Raw genomic sequence first — 21,838 nt, 5'->3', positions numbered from 1 at the left:
ATGTTATCAAACTGTCATGCTGACAAATTGAAATGTCAAGGATCAGTTGCATCGAAAATTAATTTTAGTCTTACAATTTTGTTTTAGTTAATTGGTTATCAAATATATAATAATAATTTTCACTAGTTTTAAAATAGCTTGTGTTAATAATTACAATCTCAAGATTTTTTTTTTCAACTTCTAATCAAAACTGTCATTTTGTCATTGATTTTGAAAGCATACTCACCAGACTTTTTCTGTCAAATAATCGCGGTGTTGTGTCCTATTTCAATAATTTGGATTTTCTATCATAATATTGTTTCTTTGAATAAAATTAGAACCGGAATCACTATATTACAATCAAAGAAAGTTTTTTCTTAAATTTCAACTAAAAATGGCTAAGTTACTTTGTTGTCTTATTTTGATAAGCTTATCTGGTAACTTAGCGAAAAAATTTCAAGATGACGATAAACCATCATGGGCAAAAAAAGATATTCGAGATTTCAATGACGCAGACATGGAACGGTAAGAGGATAACAGGTTTGTTGGTATGGTTACTTAATTTCATTGAACTGTATCTCGTTCAACTCATCTTTCAGTCTTTTCGACCAGTGGGAAGAAGATGAAGAACCGCTTCCAGAAGACGAGTTACCTGAACATCTCCGCAAACCGCCTTCGATTGATCTTACTAAAATGGATATGAGTAATCCTGAATCGGTCCTTCAAGCAACAAAGAAAGGGCAGACTGTAATGATGTTTGTTTCAGTTGCTAATAAACCTTCAAAAGCAAGAACAGAAGAACTTACGAAAATCTGGCAAACAAGTCTTTGGAGCAATCATATTCAAGCTGAAAGGTTAGTTTCTTTCAATAAATACCTATAATATATCTCCCTATCAGGGTTGATATGTCAGTTAATTGAAACAACTGCTTAAATATTTTGTAAAAATGTTAAAATTCCTTTCATATGATTTTTTGTTGCAGATATCTTATTGATGATGACAGAGCTATATTTATGTTCAAAGATGGGTCACAGGCGTGGACTGCAAAAGAATACCTTTTAGAGCAAGATGAACTCAAAGAAGTCCAATTGGAAAGTCAGACATATCCTGGGAAAAATCCCGATGTGAGAAATAAAGCTGTAAGAGATGAATTGTAATATTCATAATGGAGACAAAGTGTCTTATTATTAATCTTAAGGCCTGTCCCATCAAATTGTAAATTGTCTGATAACAATCCAACATGTAAAATATGTGATGTAAATAACGGGTTTTGTTCCCTTATTTGACAGTAACATCATATTTAAGCTATCTGAGCCTCTATCAGCCAGTGGTGGGACACACCCTTATACTTCTTAGAACTTATATACTAAGTCACATGTCATTTATGTATTTTGCATATTAAACAAGTTTTAAAACTGGTTTAATATATAATTGATAAAAACTGTATAACTTTAAAATATCAGTCTAGTTTAAAAGGTGTCCGTGTGATAACCTTTATATGCATAAGTAATTGTAAACTTATCTTCACATTGCATTTAAATCATACATTTTTTTAATTTGTAAGGTTTTTTAATAAGTCAATTTTAATGGGAAAGGGCTTTTAGATAATTATAATGTGTATATTTTTTTATGATGTCTAATTTTGACTTTGAGATCTGTTAATTTATTGATGTTAACTTAAGAACCTAATTATAAATTATAATCATCAATCAGGTTTATGTATTAAGTTATTTCATAAGTTCAAGTTCAATGATCATGGGATATTTGTACACAATTTATATCCTTCCTAATATAAATCTACAATATTTTACTTTTGTATTGCTTTTATACCACATTTTCATCTGAATAAAAGATAAATAAAGAATACAGCAAATATAGTTTTTATTCAAAATCAATTTTGTAATCTTTAACCATAGGGTAAATAATCATGAAGCTGGTGTTAAATGGCATCGGTGGCACGGAAATGTTCTTCATCAATTGTAGAATAAATGTGACCCTCACCACACAACCATTCTAGAATATTCCTATGGAAAAACAAAGTTAAATGAGCATAAACATGTAAAAAATAATTTAGCTAAAAATGGCTTAATTTTAAAAAAATAATTCCATTTCATTTTAAAGTGAAAATTTATGTTACTCGAGATTATTTCGGCAGAAAGATAATTTTTTTATAATGGAAATACTTACTGAAACTCCATCTGTGACATGCGATCTTTCAGTGTGACATACATATCTTGCTTGCTTATACCCTGCTCCAGAGAGGATGCTCGGATCAAATTAAATACCATCATCTGTCTTGGATTCAAGCCGTTCACTGAACCGCTGTCGGCCATTCCAACCATAGAATTAGCTGGCAGTGCTGCTGAACTTGTTGTATTACCATTTACTTTAGTCTAAAAATTATTATGTATTTAAAGAGAGACCGACAACTATTTATTACAAAGTAAGTAAAATGGTAATAAATATTTATACAGCCAATAAGAGATCATGAATAGAAATATCAACACGAAAAAGCTATGTTTTACATGGCAGTAAATTTTTTTAATATATTGTAGGGTAGCTAGGTGTCCGACAGGACTTGCTGAATTATCAAAATAACTGAGATCCATAGATATCTGCAAATTACAGATATGTTGTCAACCTACAATCCAGAAAAGGGGGATGCACAGTAAAAAAACATTTCCTATCTCTATTAGTAATGTAAAAGAATAAAATAAAAAAATACTAAGAATACCTTCTTAGAATCTGCTTCCATCTTAAGCCTATTATTAATACACTGCAAATAATGAAATGTAATAGCATTGACATCTGTAATAGGCATTATTTTAAATGCCATCAAAACTTTCTTTCCTTTATTTGTTTTAACATTTCCATATATCTGAACATAATCATTTACTTGCACTTTTGGGGTTGATTTATCCTGTAAACATATAACAAGAAAGTAGCTTAAATTACAGATGACTTTTCACAACAACACTTGTTATCTTTGTCTTGCTTTGATATATTTAATGCCACTTGTTTAAATGAAAATTATTATTCAGTAATATATTGGTGCCAAATCTGTTAAAAGGCCTCTTAGATACTAATAGTTGAAAACATTTATATACTTACGTCTTCCTCCATAGCTTCTTGGTCCAGCCAAAACACAGCTCTCATTCTTCCTGTTATATCTTGTATTGTATATGTTATTTTTGTACTTTGCATCCTAATGTTCCTTACTCGAGCAACAATAGATACTATCATAATTTCTGTACCCCATATTGTGATATCACCATCACCGGAATGCAATGCTTGCCTTATAACTATTGGTGCGGTTCTTGATGTTCTTCGACTCTAATAATTACAATCATTACTTATTCATTGCATGTAAGACATTACAAAGTCATTGTAATAATTATTAAATAAATTAAAAGGGGTAAAAATTGAGACAAAACCTTATGGTTTATAAACCCTTGTGCGCCAACTCTATTAAAGTGGGATAAGGTAAGGTTAATTATGACTATTAATGCAATTTAAGAATTATCTAATTGTACATACTGTTTTTTGTGGTTGGTTAGGTGTATTCGCATTTCCAAATTGATTGGTAGAATTAAAAAATCCACCACCCACAACAGATTGATCTGAAAAGATAATTATATCAAATAGGTTCTGAGCTTGAATAAAATGTAGATATGAGATTATAGAATCTGGATTTGCAAAGTTATGAAACGGATGTCTCCCGTAAGAATAAGGTACCCTATCAAGTAAGACCCATGTGTCCCATAAACAAAAAAAATGGTTTATAACCATATAACGACCCCCTAGACAGTATTTTTCATGTCTGTAACTTAATAAGCAATATATATTAACGACTATCAATGATGTCAAAAGTAATTATAGTTACCGTTCCACATATTTTCTTATTAGCAAACCAATGGGAAAAGTTAACCAATATTGCGAACACTTTTGGCAACCTGAAAAACTAAAGAAATACCGTCAGTCTTTAATACTTTATGTGTTTTAACTTATAACGCTGATAAGTTAGGTATATTAGAAAACTTACAAGTTTTAACAAGTCGGTTGCAAATCGTTCCAACAACAACCATTAAAATCAAAATATTGAAATGTCAAATTTCGCGGGAAGCATTGTCAAAGATTATAGAATTATCAAAATGAAGTTTGCTTAAAATGAATAGAACCGTTTTTGATTTTTTGATAAAACCGTTTTTTTTTTCCAGACAATAATTATTTGTTATTGACGATTTATAAAGATGTCCAGATTCTAATATGATTCAAAATAAATTGCGCTCATCTTTTAGATCGTGACACAAAGTGGGAACGCAAAGCTCAAAGCACGCATTAACTGTGAAGAGAAAATCTGGCAAGACCGCACAACTAGAACCAAATTCATAATAACATCTTAAATTATACAAATGGGAATCATGGGAACAAGTTAAAACAAAAATTTAATTACTCACTATTTATTTACACTAATACTAAAAAAACGTAAATCTTCACATTTAAAAAAGAAATTTTATGGGAAATATGCGGAAACTGGTGTTGCCCTGTAAGTCGCCCTTGAAGATTTCTTTTCTTTATAAACCACTTTTGGCAGATCTACATTTTTATTCTCCTTCCCTTTCTGACTTCTTGATGAAGCTGTGTCAGATCTTAATGTACCTGAGCAAATAAAACAAGATATTACACATATATCTAACTTTTGATGGCAATCAAAATGTTAAAAAAAAGATTTACTTTTCGGTTTTTGTGTCTGTTCATCCTTTGTAACAGGTTGCAAGTATTTGGGATCTAAGCCCGATTTTCTAGATCTTATTTGTGGACTTTCGACTTGAGGACTGTCGTTCAGACTCGATCTAAAAATTTATAAAAACGTGTGAAACATAAAAACTATCAAATAAACATTTTGCTATGTTTGTTTATGTTAAAGTTTGAACTCACGTTCTTGAAGTTGCATAAAAATTGATTGTATCATCTGATTCTTGTAAAGTATTATTTTCTTGATTATTTCTTTGTACAAAGTATGGAGTTGAACTACTTGATTGTACTCCAAAGTTTTGCCTGTCAGAATTTGGTTGTTGATCTTCTATCTTCTTATGCAGCCATTGTATAACTGAAAAAAATAATTTCAAACATAGTCAACACTTAAAATGTTTGTGTTCAGTTCTATTAAAAATTTAAAACAACCTATAATAAAAATTGTATGATATATATTTTACAATTATGCACATACCCATATTGTTATTTTTAATAGTTTCGTCTCTATCTTTTAATGCTTGTGCAGTACTTTCACATTTCTCTTTAAGATTTTCTAATTCATTTTTCATAGCGGTCATCCCATCTTTTGTACATTCAATTTCTGAGTTTAAGTCTTGTATTTCTTTTGTGTAACTCTCGATAACTTTCTCTTGTTCTAAAGCTATTGCTGTCCTGCATAAGAGCTATAACAAAATAAAAAAATAGTTATTACATTTTATATTTTTATATGGCAATACAAACATTAATTGCCTGTATTACCATATCAAAAATATATACTAGGATGTTTTAAGTTTATTACCTTTTCTTTTACTTCAATTAGCTCATTAGTTTGTTTTGATATAATTTGATTTGCTTTTAAAAGTTGCTCTGCTGTTGAATGGGCAGCATCATTATTTTTATTTGCCAGAGATTCACTTAATGATAATCTCTTTTCTAAGTTTTCCTGTAAAAATAGTTAAACGGCTTATAGAGTGTATTGTAAAAAAGTTGTTACAATTAAATATTAATAAATATTTTAATCTGTCATGCAACCCTTGTTCAAATATATTTTTAATAGATATTAATATAAAGTATTAGTTCTATCAATTACCTTTTCCCTTTTTGCTATTCCAACAGCTTCATGCAACTCCTTTATGTTGTCACTATTCTCTTTGTTGACCTGAAAATCAATTACATATATAAAAGTACAAGTAAAACAAAATCCAACTTAAAGACAAAAAAAAAATTAGGTACAATTTTTTATGAAAAACTAAAAAATACTACATAGTTTTTAATGAAAAGCTAAATCCAACCGTTAGCTATTTCAAATCAAATAAAAAAAAATAGCGTGAATCGGATGATAAACTACTAAATAATCAATGCACATAAAAAAAAATGAATTTAGAACCCCTTCTTTTTTTTTAATTGTTCAAAAATACTTAGTCAATATTATAAGTGGCAGAAACGACACAGGCTGGATTCTCTTGATTTATTTCCATAGCTTGAATTAAATAAGTATACACTTGTATATTAAATGGTTATATACCACATACCTTTTCTAAATAGGTACACCGTGATTGCAATTGATTTATTTGTTTATCTTTTTCAATAATTTCTCGCTCCAATGTAACATTTTTCGCTCGTAAAGTTGCAACTTCAATGTGAGTTTTTTGCACTTCATTTTCTATGAAATTAATTCGCTGATTTCTATCACTAAAATGGAAAGAAGAAATAAGATTTGACAATTGTTGAAAAAACTGTACTTTTACCACTAAGAACACTTATGATTAAAATATGGCACAACTGTTGTACGATTGTCGATTGTTTCACAGCCAACTCAACTGTTTAGTTGCAGTACTAAAGATCGGGTAGTGTGAGCACCTCCATTTTTTTTTTTTTTTATAACATAAGGTGGCAAACGAGCAAGTGGCCACCTGAAACCGCCAAAATGGCGAAGCGACCGCTGCCCATAGACATCCGCAATTGCAGATGCGTTGCCTACCCTTATACGACGGAGGAGGAGACGCACATAAAGAGGATATTCCCACTTCCTATGCATCTTCTCCACCGTTAAATCCACTTCCTCTTCCCAACCTCTCCTTATAAGAAAAGGGTGGTAAAGAGAAAGGGACTTAAATTAGGCCTCCGGCACCACACTCATTAGACGAAACACGCAATTGCTTCCATTTCACGCCTGTCTTCTGTGTGGTCGTGGTATTACACCGGGCGTGCCGGCCCATTCGTGCTTAGATGTTAAAGCGGGCACTACCACTGTCAAACTCCATATAAGCTCGTCAGATTCTGAGCAAGACTATACAATTGTGTGATAGTTTAGTTTCAAGTGTGTGCACACTCTAAAACTGAGTAGTTGTTTTTACCATTATATCTTAACAAATATTTCAATAATAAAGAGTATATAAACTCACCCCAACTGGTTCTCTAGTTGATTTATATTATCGCGAAGTTGTTTACATAGTACATTTAAATCATCAATTTGCTTATCTTTCTTGCTTAAATTTTCTTGAGAATTTGCCAATAGGGTTTTTGTATTGAGATCAGATGTTTTTTGCCATTGAACCTTTTCCTAAAAGGAATAAAGAAAATTAAAAAAATCCCTAAATATCTGGCTAGTACCTGAATGCATATAATGCAAATAGGTTATACGAAATAATGATAAAACCTAATATACAATATGAGTATATCAACATTTTAATAAAAATTAAAAAGATTTTAATTTCCAATATTTTGGGTAAAAACCTTCACGAGTTTTGTCATAACACTGGCCTAAAGTATCATTACAGTTCATTGCATTTCAGTGGTTTGGATAAATTTAACACAAAAAAGCTGCAAATTCAAATATTGCCATAATATATTTACCTGAGCTAATCTATCTTTCTCTATTTTCAGAGATTCATAAAACTCTGTCTCTCGTCGTAATTTATCTTCTTCCATCTTTGACACTGTGAGTGTTAAGTCTTGAATCTTTCCTTCCATTTTAAGTATTTTGTCATTTAACATTGCCTCAGTACCAGTTGATGAACTTTTAACTGCCGCTAAATTTTTCTAATGAAAAACAAAGCTTTAATTGTAGTTACAATGGATGTATAACTTTTTTAACTAATGTCAAAAAGAAGGATGTACCTAATTTTTTTTTCTGCGTGTACACCAATTATATATTATTAATTTAACCCTACAAGTCATTGTTGTTTATTTAATTTAATATGTGTATAAGATTCAAGTATAAAGTAATTTATTTCATACCTTTAAATTGGAGATAGTTTCAGACATATGTTGTTTTATGTCAGAATCAGTTGCCGGCCCAGTACTTAATGATAAATGAACCAATCTTTTGAATTCATTATGCTCAACAATTTCAAAGTTGTATTTGATAGGATTTAATTGGTGAATAATTAAAAACCTAGAAAAAGAAAACAGAATAAAAGTTCATGTAAAGAGAAGACTATTTAATTGAGTAATTTTTAATTACTTACATGTTATTGGAAGCACATTGTTGCAATAACCTGACTATTTGAGACGGAAAATTATCGAAGTCTATCAGAAGTCCTTGCTGTTTTTTCAAATCTTCATAATCGCATCTAGTTATACAAATTTTAAATAAGAAACATGGATCTTCGTCATCTGATAAGGTCAAAATCTGAAACAAAGACAAGCATGATCCTGATAGTTTAATTTGAAAGATTTGGTAATCAAACAAATTCAATAAAAACTTACCAAACTATCGTTCTCAAACAACTTGTCAATAGTAATAATAACATCTTTTTTACAATCTTCAAATCCACGTTTATATGTTATATAGTATTTGCCTTTATAGAAGTTCTTACAAACCATCTCCTTGTTTTAACACTATTCTGTTAACCGCTGGAAAATATTAAAATATTAAGGAATAACAGAAAAACAGGGTTTTCGTATTTTTATTTATTTTGACACCTATTTCAAAATTCAAATTGACAGATAGACATAGACAATCGCCATATCGCCAACCAAAAATCAAAGCAACATTGCGGCAGAAAGCAGTGTTGCCTTCTTACAGGTCAGTTTTACAAACAGATTGTTGAGAGTTCACTTTGGTTCACCTGTTTAAAGATTAAAGTCTCTATTGGATTAGAATTCTGCTTAATGTAGATTTTAAAACCTATCAATATCGCCTAGAATTAGTTGCTGATATCAAGATAGATTTTTGTAATAAAATATTTTTTATAAATGTCCCTTATGTTGCATGTAGATAAAAAAAACGTTTTCTTTGTATTATCTGAAATCTGAAGCGTGGGGCCAAAGGGGACAGGGGAAGGGAAAGGGAAGGAGTGAATCAGTTTGGTTGATTTTATGTGAATCATTTAATAGCAAATAGTATTTGTAAAAACGTATTTATTTTTGGTTTTCTAAATGTTAAGTGAAAATTTCTATGATAAAATGTTTTCAATAAAGTTTGTTATTCGCCATTTAGGAAACGGTCATGAGTAGTTTTTTTAAGAACATAGTTTTCGTGTGCAAGTGGAAGTGTTATTAAAAAATGCCATTCAATTTTTTTTGTTGTGTGAGGCCCGGAGTTGAAGACGTCGTGGAGTTGGATTACTCTCATCAATCCTTAACAGATGTTCCCACCGATGTGTTTGTGTATGAGAGGACACTAGAAACACTGCTCTGCCAAAGTAATCGTATCACAGAGTTACCGCGCCAGCTTTTTATGTGCCATGGTTTGAAATATTTAGATCTTAGTGATAATGAGTTACAAGCGATTCCCACAGCAATATCCTCTTTGGTAAATTTACAGCATTTAAACATCAGTAGAAACACATTGGCGTCGATACCTGACAACATGAAAGCACTGAAATATCTCATGTTCCTTGACCTCAGTGTTAACCCTCTGGAGAAACTACCAGATGCCATAACAAATCTCATAGCACTAAAAGAACTATATCTTAATGATACATATCTCGAATATCTTCCTGGAAATTTTGGAAGACTAGCTAACCTAAACATATTAGAGTTGAGAGACAATTACCTTATGATTTTACCCAAATCTCTGTCTCGTTCCACTGAACTCTTGCGATTGGATATAGGACAAAATGAGTTTCAGCAATTCCCTGAAGTTATTGGAAGATTTCTTAAGTTAAAAGAGCTGTGGATTGATAGTAACAGCTTTACAACAATACCATCTATAATTAAGCCATTAGAAAATTTGATTCACCTAGAAGCTAGCAATAATATGATTGAAGAACTTGCACCAGAAATTGGAAATTGTACACAGTTGTTAGACTTAAGTTTATCTATCAACAGCTTGACACAGTTGCCTGACAGCATTGGGCAGCTAAGTAACCTGACTTCTTTGAAGCTAGACAACAATAGGTTGTACTGTTTACCAGATAGTATAGGTCAGTTGAAGAACCTAGAGGAATTAATGCTCATGTGTAATTATTTAGATAAAATACCATCATCTATTGGACTTTTAAGAAAACTGCAATATTTAAATGTTGATGATAATATGTTGAAATCAATCCCTCCAGAAATTGGGAGTTGTACAAAGTTATCTGTGTTATCTCTACGAGCAAATAAATTGTCAAAAATCCCTCCAGAAATTGGGCATTTGTCCTCTCTAAGAGTATTGAATTTAGTGAGAAATTCTCTAAGTTGTCTTCCCCAGTCCTTATTAAATTGTGATAATTTGGTGGCTCTTTGGCTCTCTGAAAATCAAAGCAAACCTTTAGTGCCTATGCATTCTGAAGTTGATCCTCATACTTATGAACAAGTCCTAACTTGTTTTCTGTTCCCACAAGTGCCTTTAACACCTATTGAATTAAAGAATGATAATGAAAAACCTGAAAACACAGAGACACAATCAACTGTAAGACACATTAGTTTTGTTGATATGAAGGCTACTGCAAAAGTCCCAGAGAAACCTGGACAGCTGCGAAGGGCACCTACTCCTTACCCTAAAGAATTGCGAGCTATGGCTAAACATGCAAGAAATATTCATAAAGATGGAACTCAAGATGTAACACCACCTATGCAAAATGCTGTTCACATAAAAGCAGCAAAGATCACTCCAACTTTACAGCAAAGATTTGCATCAGACAACAAAAAGGAGAGCAATAATACTACAAGCATAGAAAATGGTGGAAACATTAAAGAAACATTTAAAACAGCCTCAATATATGATAATCTACCCCCGGAAAATGCTTATGACAGACCATTAGATCTTACTTATGAACAAGATAAAACATACAAAAGTGTAGATCATGCATTATATGTTGAAAACAATGGTGGTGCAAATATAGAATATGAAGCTGAAAATGGAGAACCATACACACAAAGACATTACACTGCCAAACATGATAAATATCAACATCAAGAAATAGAAAAATCAAATAATTGTAAGCAATCTAATTCATATGCAGAACACTTAGAACTAAAAAGTTACCATCAAGCAAGTGATTTAAGTTATAGAAGCAACATAGATGAAACTCAGAATCATTTTCAAAGGCTTAGTCTCAGTTCACAAGACCGACATTCAAATGAAGAAACTATTATGCCAGCTCATTACAATGAAAGTCCTTATAACTCAAGAGCTGAGAATGTTCCTAATTTTGATCCCTCATATCATAGACAAGAACATGTTATGTGCCACAATATACCAGCAAGTAATTATCATGACAATGTCTATGAACAAGACACTTATTCCTGTAACAAGGAAAAGATATACGGTCAACGAAACTATAATGCTTATGGTTATCATAGCCATGCAGGCCATGACTTGCCTCCTGGCCCCAGAGTACATACAGTAAGTCAAGTAGTCAGTTCAACAACAATGCCAAATTTGAGTAACTATAACAATGTGTATGTGCAACCAACAGCTGAAAGTCATCATTTCTCTGGACCGTTACATCAATCTACAACTCCAAATGCTAATGTTTATGGTATGACATCAAGTCCTACTTACATTCCATCTCAATCGCCCGAATTATATTCACCTACTGGTCACACAAATGCAACAAATCCATACAGAATGACAAACACTCCCTTAGTAACGGATGATGGTAGCTTCAGTCATGTCCAATCTCCAACGAGCCAGAATGCATATGATTTGTATGATGCAGGACCAGCTACTCATTCTCCTAATGTGGTAAGCCATCGTCATAGTCCAAGCGGAGTAACGGAGAGTATGTATATGAGGGGAAAACCTCCTCCATATCACATTGCGGCGCCTTACACCAAACATGCTCAGTACTTTAACGGAACGGGTGGATAGTGTTTGCATTTTGCAGAGAACTGCAGACACTGTATGTGTGAACAATGTTTGTGTAAATATTGTCTGTGTGAATTAAACTACTATCATCACTAACTATTTATTTATCTATGAAATAGTTCTTTTTTTATATATTTATAACTGTAACTATTTTCTGGATGTGCAATTTAAATGTGATATGTATTATGTAATGTTTAAATAATCTATATTTAAGGTGCTAAGAAGAGGATTATGCAGGAACATTTTTATAAAGGATACCTTTTTGAGAATGGTTAACAAAGAAATAAAAAGGATTATATTTTAAATTGTTTAGTAGGTACTGTTATAGTACAAATGTAACAACTATGTTGTTTCATATTGATGTTCACAAGTAGTTTCTTGTATGTTAAAATTCTAATTACTAACAATAATCTGAAAATATTATGTAAAAATGTATAGATATGTGATAAGTATAAAAGATTAATGTTAAAAAATGAGTAGCAAAACATTATATGATTGAAAATGTAGTTATAGTTAATGTTTTTACCAAATTATTATTAAATTGAAAAACAAATACACACTTTAGCTAGTTGATTCAATCAAATGTTAAGTACTATAAGAAAAAATGCACTGTTTGGGCTCCCTGCGTACATCCCTTAAAAATAATTGGCAAATTAATGAATTAATAAATAAATTATTTTAATGTAATTTTGTCAGATTGTGGTTACTGGTTTAAATTGTACAATTTGTGTAGCTCTCTATTAGATTACATAGACGTAAAATTAGTATGTTAACATACATAATAATTCACTTATAGTAAAATCTATAAACCTTAGTTGTATGCCAAGATAATAAAACTAACAGTTATCTGGATGGAACTACATGTTAACTTTATAGAAACAAATTTTAACAAAAGCGATGTAATTTATAATTAATTTTATAATATTTATATTTTCAAACCGAATTTAAACTTGATTTTTTTATGTAACAGAGGCATGTAGATTTTTTGTCTTCATTGTACAATCTAGGAAATTTACGGTGTTCTACATTAACTGCTAAGAGGTCTTGAAAAACTGGTCCTTTTATAAATAATCTATTAAGTAGTAGTTAAAAGTAAAGACACCAGTCTATTACTGTGCAAGGAACAAGGTACTGAAGTCATACACAACGGATTTCCGCGACTGTACATCAATTTCATTTAAATGCATGAGGAATAGAAGGGACTGACAGGACTGTGCCAAATGGAAACTTCCGAATAGTACACTTCAAATTTATTTTTATAAAAAAAGGTTAATTATTGTTTGAACAATATTGGATGTTTTAAAAGATAAATAACACTCTAATTTTTATTATTTAAAGTTCGTTGTTAAGTGTGATGCAAATGTTTTGTAACTAATAAACCGCAAGCGAAGGCGACTGTCCATGTACGACAAAAATTGTAAGCACCCTGTGTACTAGTTCTTAATCTTTTTTCTGCTGCTCTTAGCATGTTTTTGTATTCAATTATTATAGACAAAATCTATGGAAGTCTGAAATAACAATGTATTTTGTATTTTTTTTATTCTGGCTTTGTCTTCAAGTTCCTCGTTTGTGTGCTATAATTATTTATATGAGATCATTACGAAACAGCCATTTACATTTAAATTGATCTATACGTGAGTTCACATTGCCGAAACATTTATACAAAACATTTACTGATCTCAAGTTTTTCTGAAACGGAAAGAGGGATAGGAACAATGTTATGTGATTGTTTTCGACTATGTGAGCTCGCTTAGAAAATTTATATCATTAACCTTCATATGTATTTAAATTATATTACTATTGTGTTAATACAATGCATTGAATGCAAATGAGACTAAGAAATAAAATAGTATTATAATGTAATAATGAATTCTTTGTTATTACAATACAACATTGAAGTGTCAACTTCAAATAAATTTTTATTTTTTTAACATTTTTAAACTATTATCATTCCTTTTAGTTATGAGATGATAATTACATTTTTAAGGATATATATTTCATATTATCCTATAGTTTATATGTGTTACTTAAAAATGTATTAAAACCGCAGAAATATAAAACCTATAAAAACAAATTAACTTTGTTATAAGAAATTTAGATATGTATATAAAAATGTACTTGGGATAAAGTTGCTATATAAATGATTTAGGAAGATTTTTTTATTAAATAGAAAAAATAAATGGTACTGTAATTTTAAATATTTGCACAAAATGTTTAATCGTTTTTCAAATTGATGTTTATAATATTTACTAATACTACAATATACTGCTTTTTTACTGGTTAATTTTTACGCAAATATTTATCTGTGATGCACTATTAAGGTTTATAAGTATTTTTCAATCTCTGACTTAAAAACTGATTCAATTTGTATGCATGTTTTAATTTAACTTGTTAATAATTGACGCTCAATAACTTTTGTATCTAACATAACGCTCGCTTAAGTACTTATTAGTTGACTATGTCTGTAATTTCAATGTTCTAGTCAAAGTTTCGACGGATGCCATGTAAGCAAGAGATTTATTATACAGGGACCATTTCAATCGTAAGCGCTTAACTGTTATCATTCAGATACATGGCGATCAGACACGTCACGTCAAAAGATTCATTCACTAAATACGCACCGGGTGCTCTTAAACTCATGGTTCTTAAAAAACCTAATAATTTTTCATCTATATTTTGTAACGGTTGATCTATTCACGTCACGCTACATTGACGTAGCTGATCGACGGTGACATGACTGGTGTATATGGACCCCCACTTATATGATGTTATGATTGTCATCGCTCATTAATACTGACTGGCACAGCCACAGTAGGGCCACGCTTTACTCCTTGTCTCCAACTCCATCGTCGTCGCATGGTCGACGCAACGAGTGCCAGATTAATCTAATGAGCGATGACCTTAAAGATAGCTGATAATTGAAAAGGCCAACTTCACATATGTCTGGCTAGAACTATTTGTTGAACTTTTGTAAACATTTATCCATTGTAACTTAGATATGACTACAGTTAACCTTATAAATAAGTCGTTTACAACATGATATATCTCTAAAATAATGAGGTATATACAGATTAAAAAATTAACTAATTGTAACTCCACAATATGCATACGTAAGTAATCTTAGTAACCACTGTAGTTTGTACATGTAAATAATTCTTTTATTTTCTTTAAGAATAATTATTTTTATTATACTTAAATTTGCCAGAAATTGAATACATTTCGTTGCTATAAAGTAATACAATTAATAATTCTATTTATCTCTAATTATAATACAAAAATACCAAAACGCTACATTTAATGAAGACTGACGCCTAATAAAACATATCATTTGAGTATTTTCTTGTCATTAAAGCTTACAAGTTTTAATATAATTAACATCTATTTTTATATCAATCTATCTATTTATTTCAATATAATAAATTTGCGGTTTTCGCGTTTCGTTTTTAATACTGGTATTTCTGAATCATTACAGGGTCCGTTATCTCAGTAATTAAGTAAATTGATGTAAGATATTTATCAAATGCGTTTGTTTCTAGTTCATTCATTTGTTCTAAACATTTCAATTATCGGTATCTTATCTCGTTCCGTATTTCAATTATGATGAAAGCAAATACTTATGTTGTGGTCGCAACCTTTGTTGGCTGTGATGACGAATGACATATACTCTTCACTCATTGTAGCATTCTAATGCGTACGTTTTTTAAATAATATTTCAACTGAAATATTTCTTTACCAATTATTCGTCTCATTATCAAGTTGTGTACAAAAACTGTTTGGAAAATATGTATCGTGCCATAAGTTTTGTTCAAAGAGATATTTTTAATGTGCATTTTTTCACAAATGTTTTAATAGACAAATAAAATCATTTGGAATATTAATTAATGTAGAATAAAATTGGCAGCTATTTGTTTCGTGTATACTAATTTATGTATGAATGGTTTTTATCTTTGTAATTAAAAATAACATGTACATACACATTACGGAGTAGAGATGTAGTAAATTTTAAGATGTTTCATTATCACAATATGGCAGAAGGCCTAAGAATATTGTAGACAGGACAAAACCTTACATTCAGTATTGATTTTTATTTATTTCTTAAGGAAGGTCTCAAATTTCTTTTTTCATGTGCGTGAGAATACATTTTATCATTTTTAAGTTTATGTAAAGCTTTAATCTTCATGTATATTTTTGTAATCTTTTTATGTCTTTTGCAGTCTCAATATTGATTTTAATAACTAAATAATTCCTAATTTATAAATCTACTTTTCGTTAGGTTAAATTTATAGTTATAAATATTATTCGAGTATTTTGTGGGCAATTTTATGTTATGCTTTTAATTTATGTTATTGTAAAATTGGGAAATTTGATATGTACACTGTCAACATGCAATGATCAAGTAGGATTGCAATAAAGTTATTGAAATCCAATTAATACTTTTTTTTTACAACTTCCATATCCCAAATCACAATGATATCTTCTTATTCCCTTCTCTCCTTATTATAAATTTTTTGCCTACCCTACATAATTTATCGTATTGTTACTGATAAAGCTGCTTTGTTTGATTTCTGTTCATTTCCAAATGAAAGTCAAGCATACGACGATTTTAAAAAATGTCACATGGGTGGACCGTCCTTCGAAAAACATGAGACCCCTGAGGTGTGGATTACTTTCATGGGTCGTGATCTGCCTCGTGTGTCTCGATTCGAAACGTGTGGAAAGGCAAGTAATAATGTTCGACAAGAAGCTAATAGTGCACTCCAATCTGACAGTTCAAATATTACAGCCAGTTTACATATTTCCGTTATCATGAGGTTATAGAGATATCAGTGAAACTGTGGTTCTAAGTTGTGATAATATAATAGTACCTAACTATACGATAACGTATGGTTTTTCTAGTAAATAGGTCCGTTGAATTTGGGTCAAAATAACAGGAATGAAATGGTTATAATGACTGCTATTCCATTTATCTCACTACCGTTTCAAGATGTGAGAGTATTCAAATCATAAACTAAAAATAATTTATTGTCCTGTTTCAATTTAGTACTTCGTATCAAACGTATTGAAGACAAAGATATGATATTCCGCTATACATTTTTTTAATAAAATAGGTCAGCCGTAGCGGAAATTAGTTCACCAGTTTTAGGTCAGTACACAGCCAATGGCTGTACCTGTTATCGCGCAAGCAACAGGTTGGAATTGCTTTCATATTTGAAATGCGTACAGAAATCATTTATCTAAAATATTTATATTGAATCATAAATATTCATCGATTATATTTATTATAGTTATTAATACAAAGTTAAGAAGTTTGAAACGAAGGACGAAATCTAAAAAACTAGTTCCTTTTTCAAATTTTTAGTCCTGATTAACTCGTAGGTATATTGTGTCTTAACGTCCTTTATTGAGTTCCAGAAACATTTAATTTTATCTCCATTATGCATTTCCTACAAACCAAATAATATAATACGCCCGTATAAATAATCGATACATTGCGCGCGCAGATCAGTCCATATCTATGCCCACTCAAAGACTTGAAACTGAACAACTGAAAACATCGTCAGCTGGTTGAAATAAAAAGGTACGTGGTAGTTTTAATATTTTCTAATTAATACTACAAAACGATACGTAATTAAAGGTTACATGTAATGAATTATAAAGTTTTAAACTCACGAATTTGTATTTTAGACCTTTGGAAACAACTCTATTGAAATACCCTTTGACCTTTTACGTTTTTAAGACTAAGTGACCCTACAATTTTATTTGGTATAAGCTTTTGTTTTAGCTTCGTGAGCTATTAATAAAAGTGTACATGAATCGGTTAATCAGATGACAATGTATTTCCCAGCAGCCCACACAATGTAACGATTATATTCATTCGTACATATGTTCAAGTATATTGTCTCTATTATACACTCCTCATTGAAACTGGTAATAGTATAGAATTAAAATCTTCTAAAAAATAAAAAACCTTCCAACATTTTCGAGCTATTGCGGTACGATCTTACAGAATACATTTCTTGAATTTTCACGTACTCCTTTTATTTAAAAAAAAAATTCGGTATATAGTTAACAATCATTCACTCAGTATTGTATTATTTGCATACTAAATATCTTGTATTTTTAAAACATATATTTTCACAAAAGTCTCTTTGCAGGTTACAATTTTGCCCTCTACAATAAAGTGCAAGCAAAATGCCGGGGGCAAGGCACAAAATATTGGGGCACGTGCTATCAGGATTTTGTCATAAAATGAATCGACGTAAATCACTTCATGGAGATTCATTGGACACACCGTTGAATCGTTGTCTCACTACTGTCGATATTACTTTATTAGGTAAGAAACTAAACTTCTTTCAAACGTTATAGTAAAGGAATATGATTATAAAACAAATGAAATCTAATTTCAGGGGTGGGACACATGGTCGGTGCTGGTATTTATGTGTTAACGGGAACAGTGGCACGGCACATGGCGGGTCCAGCGACAGCCCTGAGTTTCTTATTCGCTGGCATCACGTCGACACTCGCGGCTCTGTGCTACGCTGAATTCGGCACCAGAATACCCCGCGCTGGAAGTGCTTACGCATACACTTACGTCAGCATTGGAGAGTTTTGGGCATTTATAATAGGATGGAACATTGTCCTGGAATATATGATAGGTAAGATTTTCTTAATATCTCCTCTACCTTATCACATAAATTTCGTCAGTTAAGCAGTGAATTTACTCACCCTTTCATTCCTTTATTTTCATTCTAAGTACTCAAAGATTCGGCACAATTTTTTTGCGAATGTTAATTACCAATTATTTTGTTCTAGGTGCTGCTTCGGTAGCCAGAGCATGGTCAGGATATTTGGATGAAATGGTAGGCGGAGCTATAAGCAACGCCACAATTTCAGTGACAGGAGAATTGCATGAAACCCTTCTCAGTCGATACCCTGATGTTTTAGCTTTCGTGATCTGTATAGTTGCATCACTTATATTAGCAGTTGGTGTTAAAACTTCAGCTTATATAAACAATGGTCTTACGATCTTGAATCTTCTTGTGATAACACTGGTCATATTCCTCGGTTTTTACTATGCCGACATCACTAATTGGTCTGAGAAAAATGGTGGTTTTATGCCGTACGGCTTCAGTGGTGTATTAGCTGGTGCTGCAACTTGCTTTTATGCATTCGTCGGTTTCGATAGTATATCTGCTTCCAGTGAAGAAGCAAAGGATCCATCTCGATCGATTCCGATTGCTACCATTATGTCGATGGGTTTGGTTGCGGTGGGATATATTCTTGTTGCCATAGCTTTGACTCTTATGGTTCCTTATCAAACTATAAACCCTGACGCCGCTCTTCCGGCCGCGCTAGGGGCTGTTCACGCCGAGTGGGCTAAGTATGCGGTGGCAGTTGGAGCCGTGTGTGGGATGACGACTACATTGCTAGGATCGTTGTTTTCTTTGCCTCGTTGTTTGTACGCCATGTCTGTTGACGGATTGTTGTTTGGTTTCCTCAGCGATATGAGTAACAATAAGTCTCAAATTCCGATATGTAATCTCATTATATCTGGATTTTCTTCAGCGCTAATAGCTTTGTTGTTCGATTTGGAGAAATTGGTCGAGTTTATGTCGATAGGCACTTTATTAGCGTACACTATCGTAAGTGCTGCAGTCATTATACTCCGATACCGTCCAACTCCGACGATAGAGGATAAAAGTTTTTGCACGCCGCAATTAGACTCTCCATGCGATCGTGAGGACAGTTCTGCTACTGGCACTCCTGGAACTGATAATGGATCTTCTTCTTCTGAGGTAATTGTGTATATTTTAATTCTTTAAAATTATTATTTTTATTTATTACATTTTGTTTGTACCGTAGGTCTTAACGGATATTGATGTGCGTTTCGTTCAATTCGAATTCTTCCTCGGTGTATGACAAAGTTTATGTAATGGGCTTTTGTTTTTCTAATTAGTTGTATGTGTTTAGATGTTCGAGGCGCTGACGGTGGGGCGGCTGCGTGCGCAGTACGCGTGGCTGGAGCCGCTGGCCGGCGGGCGCGCGCCGGGCAGCGCGGTCACCGCCTGCGTCTATGTCTTCACGATTGCTGCCGCCGCGCTCTGCGTCCACAATCACTTCCTGGCCGAACCCGCAGGACTGTGGGCGATACTACCTGATGCTGTACTTATCTGCATTATTATTGCCTGTACGTACGGAAACAATAATAATTCGTTGCATGATATTAGAAGTTTTAATAAGCGAAATATCATTCATATTATTAATAATTACAGGTCTGGTGGTGATCTGGGCGCACCAGCAGAGCCCGGCGCGGCTGCCGTTCCGCGTGCCCTGGGTGCCTCTGCTGCCAGCCGCCAGCGTGCTGCTCAACGTCGAGCTCATGGTTAACCTAAAGGGCCTAACCTGGGCTAGATTCGCTATTTGGATGACTTTCGGTAAGCTGTTTGTGAATTTGTTTTTTTATTTGTATTTGCAACTTTTTACGTATAAAATAAGAGAGCAATTGTCAAATGCTATTTATTACTTTCTAAATTGTTCTCGGGCGTTTAATAGAGTAAATACGTGTGTTGCAGGTCTTCTCCTGTACTTCCTGTACGGCATCCACCACAGCAAGCTGGGCGAGGGCGTGGGGCTGCTGTCGCGGTCTGGCAGCGGGAGCGGGGGCGGCGCGCGCGGCTGGGGCGCAGTCGACAAGACCAGTGCCATCGCGCGCCGCGTCGGCCGTCTCGCGCGCGGCTCCAAAGGCGACGACCGTAAGCCCATCATTTGCGACGACGAACTCGCCAGACGGGATCCGTGATTTTAAATTACATCGCCGTGATACGGTCAATTTTGCACCAGTTATACATATACGGTGTCTGTGTGCAGGAGTTATATGTGACAAATTATCACTAAATCAATTCGAGATGAGCGCCTAAATCTTGTAAACATGCTAACGTCAAATTACATATATACTGGTCAGTCACTAAACAATTTCATGCTTATATTAGTAATATAATTTTGTGGAATTATCAGGTAAAATCCCTGCTTTTGGGAAACATTGTTTACAATATTTAGGTTTTCATTTGAAAGAAGAACTATTTATTGAGTCTTACGTACAGTTTGCCGCTGCCACCTCTCGGGCGCACAAAATAAGCTAACGGTCAACGGTTTATGTAAATTAACAATTATTTATTGCATGTTTGATGAAGATACTATTTGTTATGAAGTTATAATTTATTTCTGACACATTTATTGATGTTAATTGTTTAAAAATGTTTATGAAATTTCTATATTTAATAGGTGTATTAATTTTATATGTTAAATGTAACACATATATTATTAAGAATCTTTCAAATTTACTGCCAATAGTATTACAAAAGATTTCATTTATAAATCCCTTTAGTTACAATTCCTATCTAAACTCTACTAAGGTTCTAAAGGATATTATCTGCCAAATATTTTTTTTTCATTTTTTTATAGTATTTCTAGCCAATGTACTCTATTATTTTCAAAATAGAAATGTGTTCAAATAAGAATAAAAATATAGTTGTTAAATGCACAAATATTTACCAGCACAAATTATTATTGTTGGTGTTATAGCTTTTACTAGTTTTAAGCTTTTTGCAGTAAAGTAATAGTCCAAACTTACTCGGTAGATGGCGCACTGAGTGAACAATTCGAAGTAGGGCTAGCACGAAAATTTGGGAGAAAATATTGTAACATCGTCGACAAATATTGTATTTAGATATGTACAGCGTCCATATCAGGAACATAGTCCATCGATAAATCGAAATTTCTCGCAGATATTCGTGCTATGTTCTCTGTGTTTTGCCACATTGCTATTGTACCTTATAATTGTGCTTTTGTGTATTTAAGAAA

The 21,838-nt window shown here is 32.4% G+C and overlaps 5 protein-coding genes across 6 annotated transcripts; 3 read left to right on the top strand and 2 right to left on the bottom strand.

Moving 5' to 3' along the window:
• The first annotated feature begins 224 nt into the window (after positions 1–224).
• LOC106108553 (LDLR chaperone boca) lies at positions 225–1,852 on the top strand. Its single transcript, XM_013289754.1, has 3 exons — positions 225–504; positions 579–833; positions 962–1,852. Exons 1-3 carry the CDS (start codon positions 374–376, stop codon positions 1,134–1,136), a joined length of 561 nt encoding a protein of 186 aa, XP_013145208.1. The 5' UTR covers positions 225–373; the 3' UTR covers positions 1,137–1,852.
• Positions 1,839–4,131, bottom strand: LOC106108552 (replication protein A 32 kDa subunit). The gene is made up of 7 exons (XM_013289753.1): positions 4,022–4,131; positions 3,863–3,940; positions 3,517–3,599; positions 3,091–3,312; positions 2,714–2,899; positions 2,167–2,372; positions 1,839–2,003 (listed from the first exon to the last, which is right to left on the bottom strand). The coding sequence occupies exons 2-7, from the start codon at positions 3,870–3,872 to the stop codon at positions 1,919–1,921; spliced, it is 792 nt and encodes a 263-aa protein (XP_013145207.1). The 5' UTR covers positions 3,873–3,940; positions 4,022–4,131; the 3' UTR covers positions 1,839–1,918.
• A 292-nt stretch (positions 4,132–4,423) lies between these two features.
• On the bottom strand, positions 4,424–8,685 carry LOC106108550 (spindle assembly abnormal protein 6 homolog). Its single transcript, XM_013289749.1, has 12 exons — positions 8,446–8,685; positions 8,205–8,368; positions 7,975–8,131; positions 7,591–7,776; positions 7,140–7,297; positions 6,267–6,426; positions 5,825–5,893; positions 5,534–5,677; positions 5,210–5,417; positions 4,918–5,089; positions 4,714–4,832; positions 4,424–4,638 (listed from the first exon to the last, which is right to left on the bottom strand). The coding sequence occupies exons 1-12, from the start codon at positions 8,560–8,562 to the stop codon at positions 4,493–4,495; spliced, it is 1,800 nt and encodes a 599-aa protein (XP_013145203.1). The 5' UTR covers positions 8,563–8,685; the 3' UTR covers positions 4,424–4,492.
• Positions 8,686–9,022: 337 nt separating this feature from the next.
• On the top strand, positions 9,023–14,021 carry LOC106108590 (protein lap1). Its single transcript, XM_013289814.1, has one exon. It carries the CDS (start codon positions 9,245–9,247, stop codon positions 11,978–11,980), a length of 2,736 nt encoding a protein of 911 aa, XP_013145268.1. The 5' UTR covers positions 9,023–9,244; the 3' UTR covers positions 11,981–14,021.
• A 3,452-nt stretch (positions 14,022–17,473) lies between these two features.
• On the top strand, positions 17,474–21,245 carry LOC106108485 (cationic amino acid transporter 4). 2 transcript variants are annotated; one of them, XM_013289659.1, is made up of 7 exons: positions 17,474–17,555; positions 18,133–18,311; positions 18,385–18,633; positions 18,791–19,773; positions 19,949–20,165; positions 20,251–20,412; positions 20,551–21,245. In XM_013289659.1, the coding sequence occupies exons 2-7, from the start codon at positions 18,170–18,172 to the stop codon at positions 20,775–20,777; spliced, it is 1,980 nt and encodes a 659-aa protein (XP_013145113.1). In that variant the 5' UTR covers positions 17,474–17,555; positions 18,133–18,169; the 3' UTR covers positions 20,778–21,245. The 2 variants fall into 2 exon arrangements, with proteins under 2 accessions (XP_013145113.1, XP_013145114.1); XM_013289660.1 differs by lacking the exon at positions 17,474–17,555 and adding an exon at positions 17,878–17,970.
• Positions 21,246–21,838: the final 593 nt, after the last annotated feature.

Source organism: Papilio polytes, unplaced genomic scaffold (genome assembly GCF_000836215.1).
Source record: "Papilio polytes unplaced genomic scaffold, Ppol_1.0 DF821511.1, whole genome shotgun sequence".
Taxonomy (NCBI): Eukaryota; Metazoa; Arthropoda; class Insecta; order Lepidoptera; family Papilionidae; genus Papilio; species Papilio polytes.
Note: the sequence above shows the minus strand (reverse complement) of the source record. Positions and strands in the feature narration are given on the sequence as shown.